The 20,235-nt window shown below is 32.0% G+C and overlaps 1 protein-coding gene across 3 annotated transcripts in view; it reads left to right on the forward strand.

The window, feature by feature from the left end:
• GAS2 (growth arrest specific 2) overlaps positions 1-20,235 on the forward strand; it is a 365,744-nt gene that overhangs the window by 42,767 nt on the left and 302,742 nt on the right. For all 3 annotated transcript variants that reach the window (XM_081275817.1, XM_081275815.1, XM_081275816.1), the window contains exons 4-5: positions 4,080-4,221; positions 15,838-15,901. In XM_081275817.1, the coding sequence (XP_081131943.1) occupies positions 4,080-4,221; positions 15,838-15,901 (206 nt within the window). The remainder of the gene's footprint in view (positions 1-4,079; positions 4,222-15,837; positions 15,902-20,235) is intronic.

A 20,235-nucleotide genomic window follows, 5' to 3' on the forward strand; every position in this document is an offset into this window, starting at 1 on the left:
TATTCTTGTCCATAACTGTCAATTACTCAGCTATTTGAGTATATGTTTCTAAAATTCCTAAAGGCAGTTTTGTATTCTAAATCTGCTCTTCCCAAGATTTTCTTTGGAAGATGAAAAGTTGATTTCATTCCATAGATCTTTTTGCTTTAATTTAATCTTTATTAGGAAAGAAAAGATTACAGGGTTGGATGTTCTTCCAAGATTGTCATGGGAACTAAGAGAAATTTACAAGTTAAAAAATCACAGAACAGAAAGTCTCTAAAACATAACAAATATCTTTGTGTAAGTCATCTAAAAATATTTTTTAGTTTCAAATGTTTTGAATGCTACTAGTATTGAATCATTTGTTCTTTAATTCAAGGGAAATCAAGAATTTTTCTCCAAAACTTTGGAAAGACTCTTGTCTCATGGGCTTTTGGTTGCTATACAACCAGGAAGACTATCGGGTCCTGCCTGACCTGGTGGTGCAAGCCTGTAATCCCAGGGGCTCAGGAAGGTGAGGCAGGACGATTGCAAGTTCAAAGTTAGCCTCAGCAACTTGGGCACTAAGCAATTTAGTGGGACCCTGTCTCTAGATAAAATGTATATAAGAAAAAAAAAAAAGGGCTCGGATGTGGATCCGTAGTGAGGTGCCCCTGGGTTCATTCCCCAGTACCAAAAAAAAAAAAAAAAAGAACATCGGGTCTTATAAGCTGTGCACTGGTGCTCTCTGACTGTGAGCAATCCTTATTCCAACTTCAGTGTAATGCACTCTATAGATTCTATGTGTGAAGGTTCACCAGTCATTTTGACTAGTGAAGGTGACTTAAAAATTCTTCCAGAAAGTTGTTTCAACTAGATGAAGATTGGAACATTCTATTCCTAGTTTAATCTTTTCTAATATTTCATTGATACAGAAGCACTAAAGTATTCCATGAATCACCTGAATGCCATGTAATTAGATCAATACTGACTTCTTCTGCATTGGAAATTCCTGAGTTATGAAATACTGATATAGCCAGCTTTAATTTTATTGGTCCTAATAAAATAAATGGTCTTTAAATATGATTGCATTGGATTTTAAGTAAATATTTAGATTTTGGAATATGATATGTAGATGGTTTTGTAAAGACTTCAAACTTGTAGGGGGAAAATGCTTTCATTTTTTTCCCCTTGGTGCTTGTCCTTGAAACTTCTTAAAGAGTAGGTTAAACAATTTTTGAGAACATGTTCCCTGTGAGTATTCTCTAAAATTAGCCCCTTAGTAAATTAAGTGTCAGATCAATCTCTTGCTTCCTCAGAGCAATATGAATATAGCATTCCTTTTTTCCACATACATCATGCATCTAATTCCCTTTAGCAGACCTTACTTATGTCAAGTATTAATTCTTAGAACATAGCTCTTGTATGTAAACACATTCACTGATTTGAAATAGTTTCAAAATCTTGCCCCCCACCCCCATGCCAGGGATATAGGAAGTTGATGTTAAAATAGCTCAGTGTTTGGATTTATTTATGTTATTTTAAAATTCATCTTTATTGCTTTATTCACATTATGAGACAGCTTTATAGGCAATTCTTGGAATATTTTGGGGAAAATCCTTTTATTGAAATAATGTTTTGGTGGAAATAATTAATCCATCTTGGTTTTATTGTTTGTTTGAAAATATTGATAAAATATAAGACAATCAAAATCCTACTACTTTTTTTAGGATTATATAAAATAAGAAGTGATTCTCTATGTATCAATCAATCCTTTCCTCAAAGGTAATTAACATCAATTTGATTCCTATTTGGTTTGATAGTAATGTTTATAGTCTATAATAACTATATATGTATGCATATATATGTATATCTCTATGTGTTTATAAGTATAAAGTACAACATATTTATAAGGATTTGGACTTTGTACATGGTCATTTATTTGTGTATACATGTACACATATCTGTTTGCAAATTTGATACTGCTTTAAGAGTATACTTGAATATGTTTGTGGTTCAGTACAGGTAGAGTTATTTGTCTTTTCCTTTTAAATGATTACATAGAGTTCCATTGTATTTGTATATATTATCTACCATCCCTCTCTTGACATATTCTATTTTTTTCTAGTCAATCAGTATTGTAAGAACTATACTTGTACATGTGTTTTAAGAACTAATGCCATTATATCTGTATAACATATTAGAAGTAAATTGCTAGATTTAAAGAGATGTCTTTCACTTTCAAATTAAAATACTAATTGATTTTCAAAATACTTTGGAAGAGACATGATGTGTTCTTTATGGTTAATTTTGCAACTTGTATAACAAGCATTTCTTTGAAAACCTGGACCACATCTGTTAAGGAGATTATTCTATAGGCAACACCATCTATAGTTTGTATAACTATTGTGCCTAAAGTGTGTATCTGTATAAATGTTTGCATATCCCTGTCAAAACTTTGATTTTATCTAACAAAATCAAATTTATTCTGCAAAAAAAGAGATGGATCTTTGAGGTTAAACAGCTACAGCCTTTGAGAAATATGGTAATGGAATATTTTTGTTCTGTTGTTTCAAAATTGTTGAGCATGAAGAACTCTGGTAACAATTGGATGTAAAGAGAATTTCACCAATCTACTTAGGCCACTATTAAAATTTTTATAGCCATTCTTGTTTATGAATTTAATAATCTTGAGTTGTTTATTACATTTACATGTCCCCAGTAAATAAGGGACACAATAAGTGTATGAATTATTTAAAGTATGAATTATTCCTTCACCCTTTATCATTTTGCTCTTTGAGGTAAGGCTCTGTGTAGCTCAGTTTATCCAAACACTTAACTCAATCTTATGCATCACATAGAATCACTTTTTATGGCTTCATGCAGTGCCCTGGAAACTGGTTGTATCCTGTTAAAGAAAACATAACTATGACTCTTAGCACAGTGCCAAGGGTGATTTCCTGGTGAAAATCTTATAAGAGACTGTTAATAAGAATATTCGTCCAGGATCACATCCATGATTAAGAGTGTTCTTATCTCAAGAATGAAACAATGCGAAATATAAATTGTATTCTTCAATGTCAAAAAGCATAGTTCAAATGAGAATTATCTTTATTTTATAGAGTGAAGCTGTATTCTATGGATCTAAAGTCAATAATTTGGAAGAAATACTGTACGATGTTATTTTTTAAAAGATTTTAGTAAATGCCTCTCTTAGTACCAGTGTGAACACTTCTAGATGTTTTCTTTTAATATTTTTAGTTATAGATGGACACAATACCTTTATTTTATTTATTTAGTCTTTTCATGTGGTGCTGGTGATCCAATTCAGTGCTTCACTCATGCTAGGCAAGCACTTGACCAGTGAGCCACAACCCCAGCCCCCTCTAGATAAATTTTGATACTGTCTTATGACTTTATAATTCGTGGGAAATTTTTATGATATATTTGTATGTATACACATAAGAATACATACAGGTGTATATATAAATTTACATGCATACATGATTTTCATTTACAACCTTTGTGTTGTTTCACAAGTAATGAAAACATTTATAAATAGTTTGTGAAAAATACTGACAGAATACTTTTATGAAAAAGAAGGCAAAACAAACAAGCAAAGAACAAGAAGAAATAGGGAAGCAATCCGAGCCAAGAAATAGACTTACACACATTTCCCACAAAGTACTAAAAAGGCAAGGGTTTGTGCTTGCAGGAGTAGAGTTTTCATGTGTCTTAATGCCAGGTAAGTGTCATGAGCATTACATTTCCTTTTCTGTAATTCTCCATAAACCCATTTTTTTTTAAAGAGAGAGAGAGAGAGAGAGAGAGAGAGAGAGAGAGAGAGAGAGAGAGAGAGAGAATTTATTTAATTATGTATTTAGTTTTCGGCAGACACAACATCTTTGTTTGTATGTGGTGTTGAGGATCGAACCCGGGCCGCACGCATGCCAGGCAAGCATGCTACCACTTGAGCCACATCCCCAGCCCAATAAACCCATTTTTTGATGTGAGGTCATGCCAAAGCATTTTCTTGAAAATGTAAACATGTTTTTAATTTGTTATAGTGATGACTTTGCCAGATATTCCACCAGAGTGAAATTTCTTTATTTTTTCAGAGTCTGCCATTGAAGAAGATTCCATGCAAAGCCAGTGCACCCTCAGGCTCCTTTTTTGCCCGAGATAATACAGCAAATTTCTTATCCTGGTGCCGAAATTTAGGTGTGGATGAAACATGTCTATTTGAATCTGAAGGTCTGGGTATGTATTGCCTTCATAAATTTAGTTGATACCATATATAAATTGTTTTTGTCTTAGTAGATATTAATCCTTTTTTGCTGTATGATGGAATTACACATATTTTTATCTTTAAAAATATGAGTTTGCTGTAAACTTGTAGATCTCTTGTGAACTTGTCCCACTATATTTGTGGAAAAATATATATGTCTTTTTACTATTGCTTACCTTATGGATAAAAGAATAGAAACAGATGTGGCATAATCCTTTCAATCTAAGAATGTGAGCAATTAATGCAAACTTGGTCAGTGTTTGAAAGCACAGGACTACATTTTACTATGAGGCTCTAGTTGGGTCAGAGGGGTAGGTATGTATTATCCAGCCATGAAAACGTTTTCCTTTCTCCTTGATGAAATATGAAAACTTTGTGTCTGCCATCAGCTCTATTTTTGTGGGAATTGAAGTTTGTTAGTTTATACATTTGTCTGTTTATTTTTTCTAGAGAGATAGAAATCAAGTATGAAAGGAGGATATTAAAATAATAAAAATAATGAAAGGAGGATATGAAAATAATCAAACATAATGAAATAAAAGGCACTTACTAGATTGTTGGTTTTTTCCTTAATGAATTTTGGCAAGTCTATTTCCAGATCAAAGAGTGAGCTTTTGCATTTTTGTTGAAGAAAGCCCATGATTGGACTATTTAGTGTTTCAACATACCCAATACCCTGCAATTGAATATTCCAACCTCCTGTATGGGCTCTTCTGCATGGTAACTCTAATATGGAGAATATCAGAATTAAAATACCTCTTTAGTAAAGTGGAACTAAGTAAAGAAAGACAACATTTGGTTAAAGGAAAAAGAAAACTCTGGTTCTTTTGCCTGAAGTTTTACAAAAACATAATTTACAAAATCTTATAATACCAAATATTAGCATTGAATTAAGCTGAGATTGGGAGAACATTTTAGACCTGAAAGAAATATGAACCAAAATAATTGCACAGTAGTGTGCCATACACAATAGTGTGCAGCTTGAATGCTTATTAAATAATTGGACTTTGAGTGTTACTATTTCAACATGTAAAATAAAAGAAATTGAAATATATGGCACATATTTGTGTATCACATATCTATGTATATATGTATATCACATGTGTGATATACATGTATGTGATATACATATACATGTATACACACACACACATATAAACACACACATATACATATGCATCTCCAAGTCTCAGTCACAAAGAATATACTCAATATGTTCTGCACTGAGTATGTGGACAATTAATGTCATGGTATGAAATTCTGGAGAGCTCCAATTTGACAAAGAATTGCCATACGAGGAAAAATTCCTTTATTTTAATATTAATTAGTTTGTTTATTTTACAAGTTTTTTATTAAATAAGCATTTTTCCATTTATTACTATAAATCAAGTGAGTTACAGAGAGCTATAAATGTAAACATGACCTTGTCTCATAATCCATGAGTTATGATGTTACTTGAATTAATATAAATTTTCAGACAGAACAATCAGTCTAATCCTAAATTTTCTCTTTTGGAAATATTTCTATAGTCCAAGGTTCTAGTGTTTATTTATTTGCATTTTTTAATTTGATAATCTTTTTTTTTCTTTTTTTGGTACTAGCTTTGAACTCAGGGACTCTCAACCACTGAGCCACTATAAAATATAAAATAGAGCCACCTAGCTCTATTTTGAGCTAGGTGGCTCTATTTGTATTTTATTTAGAGACATGGTCTCACTGAGTTGCTTATGCCTTGCCATTACTGAGGCTGGCTTTGAAGTTGTGATCCTCCTGTCCCAGTATCTTGCACTGCTGGTGACTTTTTAAAGTCCAATTTAATACTCTATTCTGTTGCTACAAAGCCTAAAGCAAATTCTAGGATCACCTTGGTAGGTAAATTTATACTTTGTAGCATGTATAGTTATGTCAAGAAGAATTTTGACACTGCTTTACTTATTTACTATGTTTGACAAACAAACTAATATTATATAAAGAAATATATATATATATATATATATATATATATATATATATATATATGTAATCTATATAAAGTCTTGAGTATTTGTCCACTAAAGTATTCAGTTTTGATTCTCTTCTATGACTTAGCTTATAACTTAAAATTAAATTGTATTTAAATATCCCAGAAGGCTATTAAAACCAAAATTTCAATGCTTTTAAAATTGAAAATCATTTTTAATCTTTTCAGTTCCAAACTAAATCAAGAAATAAGGCTGCAGTTTGCTACTAAATTAAAAGATAAATTTGAAATTTCTCCTTCTCTGATAAGGACATGAGGTGATGTATAATAGGCCCTGGGATACAGAAGGAGGGGGCCGATATTATAGCATTGACTTTAGGATTAGTCAGAGAAAGGAAACAGCTGTGCCCATAGATGTTAATGATAATCAAGAGGAACGACAATGAGAAATTCCATTTTCCCAAGTGGAATCCTTTCTCCTTGGATTTTTCTTATTATTCACTGTGGGTGAGGAAGTGATTGAGCGGTGGCTGCTGGCCTTGAACTCTGTAGTTGCAGAATTGACTTTCCTACACAATAACACTGTGTACTCTGCTTGATGTCTTTTCACACTTCACTTTTGAAAGGGAATTTAGGGCAAGTTTTTTTTTTTTTCTTCTTACCTTAAGATTTCATTTCAATGACTCACCAGATGAAGAACATTCTTTGTGTCCTAATGTTTAAAACCGCAAATCAAATGAAAAGATGCCCCTGATGAAGGGGGGGGGGAATGTGTTTGAATGAATGATAAAGTAGATCTCTGTACTGAGTATGTGTGAAAAGGCTTCTGTTTTCTGCTCTTCAAAGTCTTTGCCTGCATAAAGCATCCTTATCATGGTGGCAACTGATATGCTACCCTTTGCAGCAGTGCTTTTCTGTACAATTATTTGGGAGAAGATTGTAATTCACAACTCGACCTTTTCTCTTCCCACACAGCTAATAACATGAAGGCTCCGTGGGTGGGGGAAATGGTGTTAGGGAAGAACAGGAGTGTCTGCAGCCACTGATGGCACATACATCTCTTGCTTCTTGTAGATATGATTGTTGGCAGATATCTTCCTGTACCACATACAATCACGTACAGTATATACACTGCAATTTATCATCTATAATTTTTTTACATGACAGTTTTGAACGATAATTTTTCCTCTGAAATGTCCGTTCTTAGGTTGTAAGTTAACTATACCCCGAATAGTGTTTTAGAAATGAGCCAATAAGAACATGGACAGGGGTCAGGCTTGCAGAAATCCACCTAAGGTGTGAAAATGTTGGACATCTTAGTGATAAGGTAAATGGAATTATAAACTATGAAAAATTAGCAAAATTAAGAAAATTAGGTATTTGGTGTTGGTGAGTGTGTAGGAAAACAGGATCTTCTATGAACTGATGAAAAAATTGGGAATTGGTAGTCCTTCTCTTAGGGGAGTTTAATGTTACACATCAAAGACCTCAGACATGTTTATAAACTTTTAAAGTGTTCTATTTCTAAAACCTTATCTGAAGAAAAGAGGAGATAGGCACCAAAATGTCCATTGAAACAAATTAAAAATAAACAGTTCTGATAGTTGACATTAAACAAATTATAGTCATCAATAGATTCTAATAAAAAATAATATTCATGAAACCACTTAAGAATATGAGGAAAAAATATATACTAAGAACATGATAGTATATATTTATATATAGTATATACCAATAAAATTCATATTCATAATTCAAAAGAGAAAAAATAATAGAGTTAGAAATTTTATTTTCTTCACTTTTCTATTAACAAACTTCAGATAGTAAAGAGTTATGGCATGTAATATAAAATATGAATGATTAATTCTATTTATGCTAAATACAATTGGACCAACCTGCATAGGGAATTGTTTATTGACACATAATTTTATACACCAGCATATTATAAAGGTTAAACTGCATTTCCTGTGATTATGAAATTGTTTCATAATCAGCAATTCTAAGAGAGAACATAGATTTCTGTTCACACTGTGGAGCATATTCTAACCTATGATCCACAAGTAATGCTCACCCTGACCCCTACTGTTCAAACATTGTTGACATACAAATTAATGCCTGGAAATTTTGTTTTCATGTATCTGATATATTAAGATTGATAATTAACTTTATTAAAAGCCTTTAAGGTGTTTAGGATTTTGTGCTTTAAGCTAAAATGATGACTATGCATATTTTCTTGAATTTTAAAAGTTTATAGTTTCTTAATCAAATACAAAATAGACTCTCAATAATTACTTTAAAAGAAATGAATTTTTAATTGTGGAGTAAAACCAAAGGTGTTTAGATGTGTAAGTGTTTCTGTTTTTAGTTTCAAAGAGATGTGGAAGTTATGTGACCGTATTAATCAATAATATTCCTGACACTATATAATAATTTTTAAAATGTTAATTTAAATATTATACTGCCAGAATTATGCTGAATGTTTTCATGTGGCTCATTTTTACATCTTAAGTTAAGAAATCTATGACTTATTTTCAGCTTAAAAACAGTATATATCATGACACTGATGCTTTTATGAGACTTGTTTCTAAGATTTTTAAAAATATAAACCGATTTTCAGTTAGTAATGCTTTTATTTATGAGATTTATATCTAACACATTGGTATACCAGTTTAGAAATTTTCAATTTAACCTTTTTTGACACAGATTTGTTTATTTGTCTTTATTTTGGTGATTGGGGAGATGGAAAGAAGGGGGATGGGCAATACTTTAAGTTTCACACTGTTTTGCTTGCCATAATTGTGTCAATATCATTGTGTTATTGGATAATTATAGGATTTGGAGGCCTGTGACTATTCTGCATCTATTTCTCTGAGAAAGAATCTACTCAGCAAGAAAAGGGTTTGCTATGTGCTGTGTAGCATGCGAATGTGTGTGATTTGTTTTGACTATGACTTTTAAGTTTTGTTTCCTGTGTTGTGTTTGTTATAAATATTGTCTTCTTTTGATGCATCACTCTGATAGCACAGTTTTACAAAATCGTTTGTTCTACCAAACATCATCAGTATTTTACTACTTGCAGTATTGCTTTGATGATTCTGCACAAAAGTGAAATGGCTTGCGTGTGAATTTTTGAACATTAACCTTTTCCATTTTGTACTCTAAAGTCACTGGTTGCATCAGAAAAAGAATCCTTGCCTGCTTTCTGGTGTGTGATAAGTCACCCCTTGTTCTTGTTGTCTATATTGAGGACTGTAACAGTATTTATGTGAAGGATAACAGGTTTGTTAGTAAACATAGGATAACAATTTTGTGCCACCATTCAGCTCTAGGTTAACTCAATATTTTCCCCAGGCTCATTTTCTTTTAGAACGCCCCTTTTTTAAAAATATATATTTTTGTTTCAAAAAGTATTTATTTTATTAGCATTAATTCACTTTTTACTTTTGAACTCAGAGAATTACTTTCAAATCTAGTCATTCCCCTATTCTAGAAAAAAAAATGTAAGAGAGAACAATATTGAGTCTGATTGAGAGAAAGCTGAATGTCTCCCTAGAATAATGGTTTCATCAAGGACTTGACAAGTTCAGGTTGAATTAGGAAAGTGGGCATCTTTCTTCTTTTCCAGGATTGAATTTTCACTGCCATAATGTATGATGGATATAGTTCTATTCTCAGTAAAGGGCAGCTAAGCAATGCCAATAGGTTACCATATGCACTCTCCCCCAAATCTTCATTTTACAAATAAGAAACTGAGTCTTTAAGAATTAAATCACTTGCCCAATATATCAAGATCTTAAGTGGTTCAGGTAATATTAAAATTGAACTCCATAGCTAGGAATAGTGTTGCACATCTAAAATCCTAGTGGTTTGGGAGGCTGAAGAAGGAGGATCTTGAGTTCAAAGCCAGCCTCAGCAAAAGCAAGGTGCTAAGAACTCAGTGAGACCCTGTCTCTAAATAATATACAAAATAGGGCTGGGAATGTGGCTCATTGGTTGAGTGTCCCTGAGTTCAATCCTTGGTACAAAAACAAAACAAAACAAAAATTGAGCTCCATCAACTCAAAAGATCATGTCCTTATGTTACAGAAATTTATATTTTGGGCTAATTTTAAATGTTTGTAGGATTAAGTTAAAGGCAAAAATGAAACATAAATAATAAATCAACTTAGGAAAGACTCTTACTTCACATTGCTGTTCTGATAGTGACGTAGTCTATGAATTGAACAGGAATGCTGAGTGCTGGAGAAGAACAGGGCACCCCCATTTCAGGTCATTTCTCGATGTAGAGGCAAAAGCACTTAACTGCATACACTCTATTCTAGAGTTTCCTTCACTGATGTGATTATGAGTGGATACTCTTTATGTGACTTCTATTTTGGATGCCATATTATATTTTAAATCATTCTACTATTAATTTTGAAAAATTTTACTCATTCAGTATTGATGAGATTTTGAATTTTTTTCTTGTTTGCTTTTTCCTTCTTAGCTTCAGATCAGGTTTTTTTGTTGGTTTGCTTTTTGTTTTTCTATTTTCTTATTATTCTGGAGATCAAACACTTTCAGGTCAGTGTTACAGACTGTTAATTTCTATCCGTAATTGCTTCCTACATTGAAACTCAGTTTTCTGTGTAGATCTTCCTCAGAATGATGAGACTTAGGGAGCAGTTGTTTTTTCTTGTAGATCCTGGCAGGAGAGAAATGCCTATAATATCCACTAAAGGCTAATCTAGTTTATGAATTTGATTTCCCTCCATTCATCTTCATCATCATAGTCATAAGTGTTAGCCTTCACATTTATAGAACATTTTTCATGTATCACAGAACATATTTTTTAAGCAAAATACATATAAGAATTATGTTATGCTTATTGTTATCATATCTATTCACACAGTGCCTATCAAACTTTAATATATGTACTCATCACCTGGAAAACTTTTAAGAGTGCAGACCCTGACAAGGGCTGAAATTGGACCTGGTAATTGTATTTCTATGAAATTCCCACGTGAAGCTAATTTTGCTTATCTGTAGACCCCCTCTTCTTACTAGGGATGTAATGCTTACTAAGTGTTTATCACACTCCAAGTGCTCTCAACACATAATTAATTTGGAAAGAAATCAGGTAAAAGGTGTGACACCTGTTTGGGATATGATAAAATTAGGAGCACTGAATATAAACTGATTCCTCTGACTTATAGACTCCTATATTGTCTATTCTACCACTTTGAATTTTTAAAAACCTCTGCTCTACAAAGGCAGAAAGCCATTAGTTTATGATATTCTTCATAATTCAACTCCATCAAGGTGAAAATATATATATATATAGTTTTCTTCCTAAATAAAAAGCCAGAAAACAGTTCTTTTCAATATTACCATAAATATTGCAGCCTCTACTTATATAGAAACCAAATGGACAACAGATTTTTCATGCTTCCATTTCTTTGCCCATCTGTTAAAACAATATATTTAGCTACACTGTACATTCATGGTCTAATGCATTTTATCCTTGCAGATTCTGTGACATTGAAACTCTACCCCTTGCTTTAGTGGAAAGCCTCATTTTCTATTCCTGGAGCAAGCAGCATTCCATCTGACATTTGATGCCCATGAGATTTTTATAGAATCTAGGTTATAAGATTGAGTCTCTGGACACATATTTTTGAATGGGGATCTGTATTACTTTTCTCAGAGGTGTTCTACCTTATACTTTGCTTTGATTTTGGTTTTGATTATTTCTTAAAAGCATCTAGTGAATAAAACATTTTGCATAATAATCACTGTTGACTACTGAGATTTTTATTTGTTAAAAATAATTTACTCAGAGGAACAGACAAGAATATGAAGGTTCTCTCCTACCCTTAATTCACAGCAGTATTATAATGATGTAGTGGGAAAAAATGGTTCCTACCATAAATTTCATGAGAAGTAAAAATTTTTGCTTAAAAACGAAATGAATAAATATATATAAATTAATGGTACAGATGACTTAATGCAAGGGTTTTAGCTCAAATTCAACTCACCAAGAGTTGCTTTTCTGATCATCCTAACACAAAGATATGCATTCAATTACTTGTTTTTACAAACTATACAATAGTCAGTTTGATGAATTTATTGATTGTAGACTCAACTGAATTATTCTCAAAGAAAAACTAATGGTAGGATGTTTGGTGTCTTGAAAATAAAATGTGTCCAACTGTAATTGTTACTTAAACTTTATATTTAACATATACTTATAATAGCTAAAGAATATTTACTTTGTTTCTGTCTATACATACTGTCCAAAATTATGTGTTTAACATAAAACTTGATTGAAATTATTGCTATCTCTGATGTAGTATAAAATATTTAAAATACACATTATCATAGAGTGATCCTACTCTAAATTACTGTATCCCCATAGTAATTGTTTCTTTCATTTCAGAATTTGTTCTTCTACCATGTAGGGTCTGACACTTTATATGTGCACAAATAAAACATACATAGGAAAAAAAACAGTAATGTTCAGTGGCTGAAGCAAATGAGAATGATCTTTAAGCAAATCATAAAAAACAATAAAATAAAAAAGAATAATAATGAAGGGAGCTAATATTGGGCAAGCATTTCCTAACAAGTACTGTGCCAAGCATATATTAATATTGTTTTGTTTAATCATCACAAAAATATTGTGAGGTAGGCTGTATCTTATTTCCTTAGAAAAGTGAGATTTTATGGAATGACTTCCCAAAATAACACAAGTAGTAAATATTAGAGCTCACACTTTGATATTTGTGGCTTGAATCCACAAATACTATATTATTTTTATAAGTATATTTTACATATACAAAATAGTAGGATTAGGTGTAATATAGTTGTAGATACACATAATATAATTTTGTCAATTTCATTGCCCCTTACTTCCTCATTATATTCTTTCCATCTATTAAATTCAGTTTAGAACTTGCTTTTGTACAAAAATAAGAGTCGACTCTTAAGCACACTATACATACCCATACTACTTAAAAATTTTTGAATTTTAATTTTACAATAATGTTATATGAGTGCTTATTTCTATTATTCAATACTTATTTTTATAAATTCTTGCCATTTCTAGGTAAAATTAATCTTATTTCAGTTTGTGCATTGTCTCAACCACTATCACTACCATGTAATTATCATTGTCCTTGATATTATGAGATATAATAGTAACTAAGGAATTACTGAGATCTGGTCATTGTGCCAAATCGTGCACCTCTAGATTATCTCATTCATTCCTTACTGGTCATAAATCATTGATTTTTTTGGGGGGGGCACATTAAGCCAGGCGTGGCATGTCCAATGTTTGAAAAGTCATTAACCTGTGAAACAATATTATAGGTATATTTTGAAGCAATTTTATTACTTTATTAAAGGCAGTATTTCCAAGAAAACTTGAAAGTGAAACAAGTTTTTGTCAGCATTTTCCTTAAATAGTACACTGAGAAAGATGTTCATGTCAAATTTTATAGGTTGGTTCTGTTAAAATGAAAAAAATTACTTTTTTTTCATTTTGCCAAATGAATTTTCTTATAAGACCATGTAGAGTCAACATTTGGGTTTTAGAAGGCGAAATCTGTTTAATTTGACAAACAAGAAACAAAGAGATCCAAAATAGTGATGCATCTTTCATGACAAATTTTCATTTTTATGTGGCCCTTGTTATTGTTTTTCTTCAGAATGAGTTTTCATAAAATACCTACTTACACACCAATACTTATATAGTCCTTTGAATATGTTTAAGTTGGTTAAAGTATTATTATATCTGTGTCAAATATTACTTCCTGTAGGTGGTTATTGATTGCACATTGACACCATTTAGTCAATTCACTAATAATGTTTATATTTTGACACTTTTTCTATCAAGAAATGCATGAAAGTGTACCTAAAGCTCCTGAGGCTTTAGCTACTGGCTTCACACCGCTTTCACTTCAGATGAGGGTATCAGCAGGGTATTTCAAGGCTTCTTTCTGTTTCTTGGTTTTTATAGGGTTCTTCTTCCCTCTCAGAACTCTTTGTTATTTTATGTCGTGGACATGGTTTTGTTTATTTTTTTGTTTTAAACTACAAATCTAATTAAGACAGGAATATTGATTTTCATTTGTCTAGTTTTTATGATATTTGTTATTGCTCTCTGCGTGGAACTGATGTTTATGTGATATTACAATCCTGATGTTACTTTGCTCTGAAGTTGATTTAATGTACAAAATCTTATAAAGTTGTTATTCTAGCCACAGTCATCTGGCTCATTTGAAATCAGAGTAGTAAATATTTTTTTATATGAAAGATCTTTAATTAGAAGTAACTCAAGACTTCCTTTAGTAGAATATTGTAATAACTCCTCAGTGACCAATTAAAACTAAAATTTGTATCATCAACAATAGAAATATTCTCTAATTCCTAGTTTCCATAATCAATTCTTTAAAAATGACACTGCTGATGGAATTAGAATAATTCACATGTCTGTTTAAAACGAAATAGAATCACATACTTGTATTATTTAAATAAAAGTATTATTTTCTACTTATATGCATTTCTTGCAAATTCTATCATGGTATCAGAGAGCCACATACAGCTGTTGCCATAATTTGTAAGGAGAAGTAATTATAATGTTTAAGTGAAGTAAAACTAATCCTGAAAAATTACAAAATTCTGTGTTCAAGAATTAAAAATGTTGCTCTTTTTCTTAAAGTTTATTAATAAGCAAATGTTTTATTAGAACACTAATTTTAAAATTTGGAAAAGTGTGTCCTCAGAGCAAAATTTTTTCAACATCTCTTTTCCTTTTCTTAAATGACAAATAACATTTTAAAAATATCTTGATCAAGCTTTTAAAAGTAATTGCTTAAGCAGTACATGCTTTTATTAGGCTCAACAAATACAAGTATGATTTGCCAATATTATGAAATGTAGCCAAAGCTACATTTACATTAAATTTATAGTAAATCAGAATTATGAAGTTATTAGATTATATTAAAATAGAAATATCAATTCAAAGAAATCTTCCAATTTGCTCATTTAATAAACACAGGTGGCTGATACACATTTACAAAGTTGATTTATATTTATAAAACACAGTTAAAAGTATCTCTTTAAAACATTATTTAATAATCATATTTGATTAGAAGAAGACACCAAATTTCAGGGTCTCACTTGACATTCTTCTTTGAAAGTTATTAAAGGAGAGTAATTTACAATTTGTATCTTTATTTGTTTGCATTCTTTTTTCTAGAATCACTGGGAAAGGGTAGATCCAAGATATTAAAAAAGGATGGTCTTACATCTAGTCTGTGTGTGCTGTTTGTTTTTAAATATCAGAATGACAGCTATCTATGTATCTAACATTGACTTACTAATATTAACTCCTTGAAAAAAATATGTTCAGGATGAGAATACTTAGCCTGAGAGTTTCTGAGACTAACAGCTTTTGGGGGCAAGGGTTAGCAGTGTCTTGAAAACTAGTAAGATAGAGCTAATGAGTGTCAAAATGAATACTGGCTTGTTTTCTGGGATCAAGAGGAACTGGGAAGGGGCAGCAGTCATCAGCAAGTCTGTTCCTTGTGAGCTACTTTACAGTCCCTTCTATTGTAAATGTGTCTATTTCTGTCTTGTCTTCCAGTCCTCCACAAGCAACCCCGAGAAGTTTGTCTCTGTTTGCTAGAGCTTGGCCGGATTGCAGCCAGGTAAGTCAAACAACTGCTACTGTGTTGAGACCTAGCCTGCCTCCTCTATGGATAGAGGTTGCTATGGACATCTTGAGAGCAGTTGTTCAAACTACAAGCATGCCACCAAGGTTCTTTACATCACAATCTTGTTGTCAAAGATGCTATGTGTAAGCATTTGCAAATATACTTGAATCAAACACGTTTTCCATTTAAAGCTTACTTAAGGGGATTGTGGAGGAGGATCTAGTACAGTGAAGTTCCATATGGCATGTGTCTGTTCTTAGAAGAAAGTCTATTCCTGCCTTCTCTTGTTTTCTACTCCTTTCTACCATTGCTGGTTGTTTACTCCTTAATAATTGCAGCTTCTGTTTTTTGTTCATTTTCCTCTATTCCCCCATTCAACATCACCTCCCTCAGCTCTTTTAGTTTCCACATTTGAAATAGCTTTTTAAATTATTCTCTATGACTTTTTCTTTTGGCGGTGGTGAGCACTGGGTGGAAATTGAACCCTGGAGCACTCCACCACAGAATTACATCCTCAGTCTTTAAAAAATTATTATTATTATTATTATTATTATTATATTATCATTTTATATTATCATTTTATATTATATTATATTATATTATTATTATTATTATTATCATTTTAATTTTGAGACAGGCTCTTACTAGTTTACTGAGGCTGGCCTTCAAATTGAAATCCTCTTGCCTTAGCCTCCCAAGTTTCTGGGATCATAGATGTGCACAATGATACCCATCTTTCTCTATGTTTTTACAGAAGAAAGGCTTGTAGGATACCATTCATATTTATATATAGATATTTTCTTCTCCTAGAATAAAAAAATTTAACTATAGCCACCATAGCAAATAAGCAGAGGTAGGGACCTAAGCTGACTTGTTTGGGTTTCATGTTTTTCCGTTGATTATCTTGCCAATCAGACAGGGCTTTTGAGAGTCCTATGAAACTCAAAGAATGAGAAATGAAGATTTAAATATTCAAAGAGGTCTTGATGAAAAATAAAAGCCAGAATTAATTAGAAGATGTTTTCTGGTCTAAATCTGGATATACTGTTGGAGGTAGGATTTGGTGAACCATTAAAATACAGTGAGAGATAGCCCTGAATGTACATTTTCACATGAGGAATTTATGTAAAAAATCAAGGAAAAGAAAATATAGCATGTGCAAATCAGTTAATTATAGCATGGATAGAAAACTTACTGCTAACAAATAGATAATTTTTTTGATTCTCTGCTTGTTATCCAATAATAAATTAACCTGTAATCAGAAGTAATTCCAAGTTCTTTAAATCATCATAGTCAATATTATTTTAAAGAAGTGTGCAACAGTTGTGAAGTTTATTTTACTGCAATAGTTTACTAAAGATTTAATAATTGGTTAAGCGTTGCTTTAATGCTTTTTAATTCAATCTACATATTACTGAGTCTCACCCAATATGGAGTTAAAAAGTCCATTTGAGTTGAGGTTTTGCCAAGGGATTTCCCTACTCTCCATCACACCCTTCTCTGATAATTGGGCAATGACCTCCAGGGAGATGCCCTAGTCCATGGTCAAGTGTGTTCAAGCTTGGGTGCCTGGCTGTTTTTAAGACCTCTTCCCCTTGAATGCTGCCACATCCTTGAATTCTGTGAAGAAGCAGGGTCAAGGCAGTGCTGTTCCTGCATCCCTGACAAGTGCTCTCCACCAAAAGGCTGGGGACTCTCCTCTGCAGGAAAAACAGCCTTGAGACTAAGGAGAACCCAGGACTCAGCAGCTATCCCCTCAGAAAGGGGAAGCTAAAAATACACGAGAACACTAGACATGAAATAAAATCACAATGAATCAGCATCTGCCACTGAAATGCTCTAGTAAAAGAAACTTTGATGGTCCAGATGTCCTATTTAATAGGACATTCTTAGCTTTAGTTATGCCATTAAAATAGTCTAAGATTCCAGATTCCATTTTTGTTCCTTTATTGCTTCTGAAAGGTAGAAGATAAATAAGGGGAATTACTCTCTCTAGAATCAGCTGGGATTTGTCATTATTGTCCCATTTAATTTGTAGTTATTTGCCTGTTTTTAGGCAAATATTTGTAATTATGTAATTATTTGTTATTATGCTTTTTATGACATGGACACTCTAAGAAGAATAAACATTTTTTAACTGTGGCCAAGACTTCACAGAAGATGGGCTATCCTCTGAGGAAATGACACTGGAAATCATCTTTCCTCCTTCTGAGTCTTGTCCTTTACCACAGAATGTTAAACTCATTAGAATCTTGGTTAATGAAAGGGAGACATTGTCAGTTGTCAAATTCATGGTGAAGTACCATGTGAAAGGTTCCCTCTGACTAGGAATATATTAATATTATTGTCATTCAGGGTTATTCCATGTTTGACTGTACTTCATGACCATGTGAGGTGATAAAATCAGTCATAATTATAAAAGATACATTACAAACAATTTAGGAATATCACAGTGGAGATGAGTAAAGGTTAAAATAACTCATACGTTATGATGTTTAACTAATAATTTTTGCTTTTTTTTCCTTCTGTTTCTTCCTCACCTACTTGAGTGCTGTGAAGGGCTGCACAGTTTTCAGTAAAGAAGAAAATAAGCTAAAATATCACTCATGTTAATGCTTTTGTTATTATGTGCAGGATGACGTTGAATACTTACTTGAACATTGGTTGGATAGATGAAGCATTAAGTATAATGTCTATTAATCTTTCTTTGTTATGCATTTGAAGTTTTATTATGAAATTTCAATTGTGTTTTACAAATAGCAACCCAATAAACCAATTCTCACTACCTTACCTTTATATTGAAACATAGTAGTTGAAAGAATGAAAGGGAAAAACATTTTTGCTCTTATATTTTATCCTAGATATTTTCTTATCTGTATCTATTTGTTTGAATATTTGCTCCCTCCTCTCCTCACTAATGTACAGAGAAATACACTATTTTGATTGAAAATTCATTTATGAATTAAAACAGCTTTAGTAATCTGGAGAGAGTTCTCAAGAACCACAACATTAGCTTTCTCACCAAACAGATGAGTTTGGTCCTCAACAGAGTTTCCATGCATTCTTGGGAGTCATGATTTTCATCACTGAGAGCTGATGCTTTCTTATCCTTGATTCCAAACACTTACTTCTCCAAATTTCAAAAGTACCATCTTAAAAGCATCAATGTCACTTAGAATTGATTCTCAGAATGTTTCTGAATCTCTGCCACTTTCTTCCGCCTGGGGACACTTACTGAGACTCCTTTGATGGCTTTGGGCTTTTCTGAGTTCTGAGATGGAAGAATGAGACCACTTTTTGTTCCCATGGGTAAAACTTCCTTTTATTTTCAGCTAAATAGAGCTATCGTTATTGGCGAGTGAAGTCTCTCTGCTAGTATTTCAGACAGATGTCAATTTCTGAATGTAAAATATGTTTTGGTCTTATAAAAAGTAAAAGATTCAGCAAAAGCAAGTCAATAAAACCTCAAAAATATTTTTAATGAAAGTGTTTTGACATTAATTGTTGGAAAAAAAAGAAAAAAGTTACTATGAATTCACATTTATCCAGACTGCACAATTAAGATTGTCTCTTTGGTTTGGTGCCATAATGAATAATCAAGATTATAACAGAACTTTTTATTTGATTTTTATTTTGATTTGGAACATAATTTATGATCATTCAAAAGAAAATCCTGTGTGAATTTTCTTTAATCTTTTATTTCAATTCCTAAACTAATGAAAAGAAATGTTACTTAAAAGAAAATATTCTTACATCAAGATTATTAAGTGACTCATTTAAAGCACTTGAACTGACTGCTAAGAATATCATGTACTTTCACATGATTTGAATTTTTTCCAAATCTAAATCTACCCTTAAGTTGCTTTAAAATATAAATTGAATGGAGCAAAATTGTCTTGCAAGAATCTATAAACTATCTGTTACATGCCTTAAAAAGAGGAAATTTCTTTCATTTGTCTATAAAATTTGTCTCTCTAACCCTACTAAAATAGACTCCAGATGTCCTTTGTTTGAAAACTATAGTCTACTAAATAGTTTGAGTAAATTTCCTAGTTCAGAGCTCAGTTTAGGGACTCAGTTACTTCAATCAGATCAATCTCAAAAGTTGTATCAAGTGCCAGAAAAATGAGAAATCCATCCATATATTCTTATCACACAATCATTAATCATAGACCCTTTCCCTAGCATCTTCTTGCATTTTTTTCAAAATGAGACAAAAATAAGTATTTGTCTTTTCAGAATTTACCCCGCTGTTTTATAACTGAGTTCTGCAGGTCTGAGGATTTGGTTTCAGCAGATTCACCTTCCTGCTGTCTTTAATTTGACCC

The sequence above is a fragment of the Spermophilus citellus genome, assembly GCF_964194105.1.
Source record: "Spermophilus citellus genome assembly, chromosome: 2".
In the NCBI taxonomy this organism is placed as follows: Eukaryota; Metazoa; Chordata; class Mammalia; order Rodentia; family Sciuridae; genus Spermophilus; species Spermophilus citellus.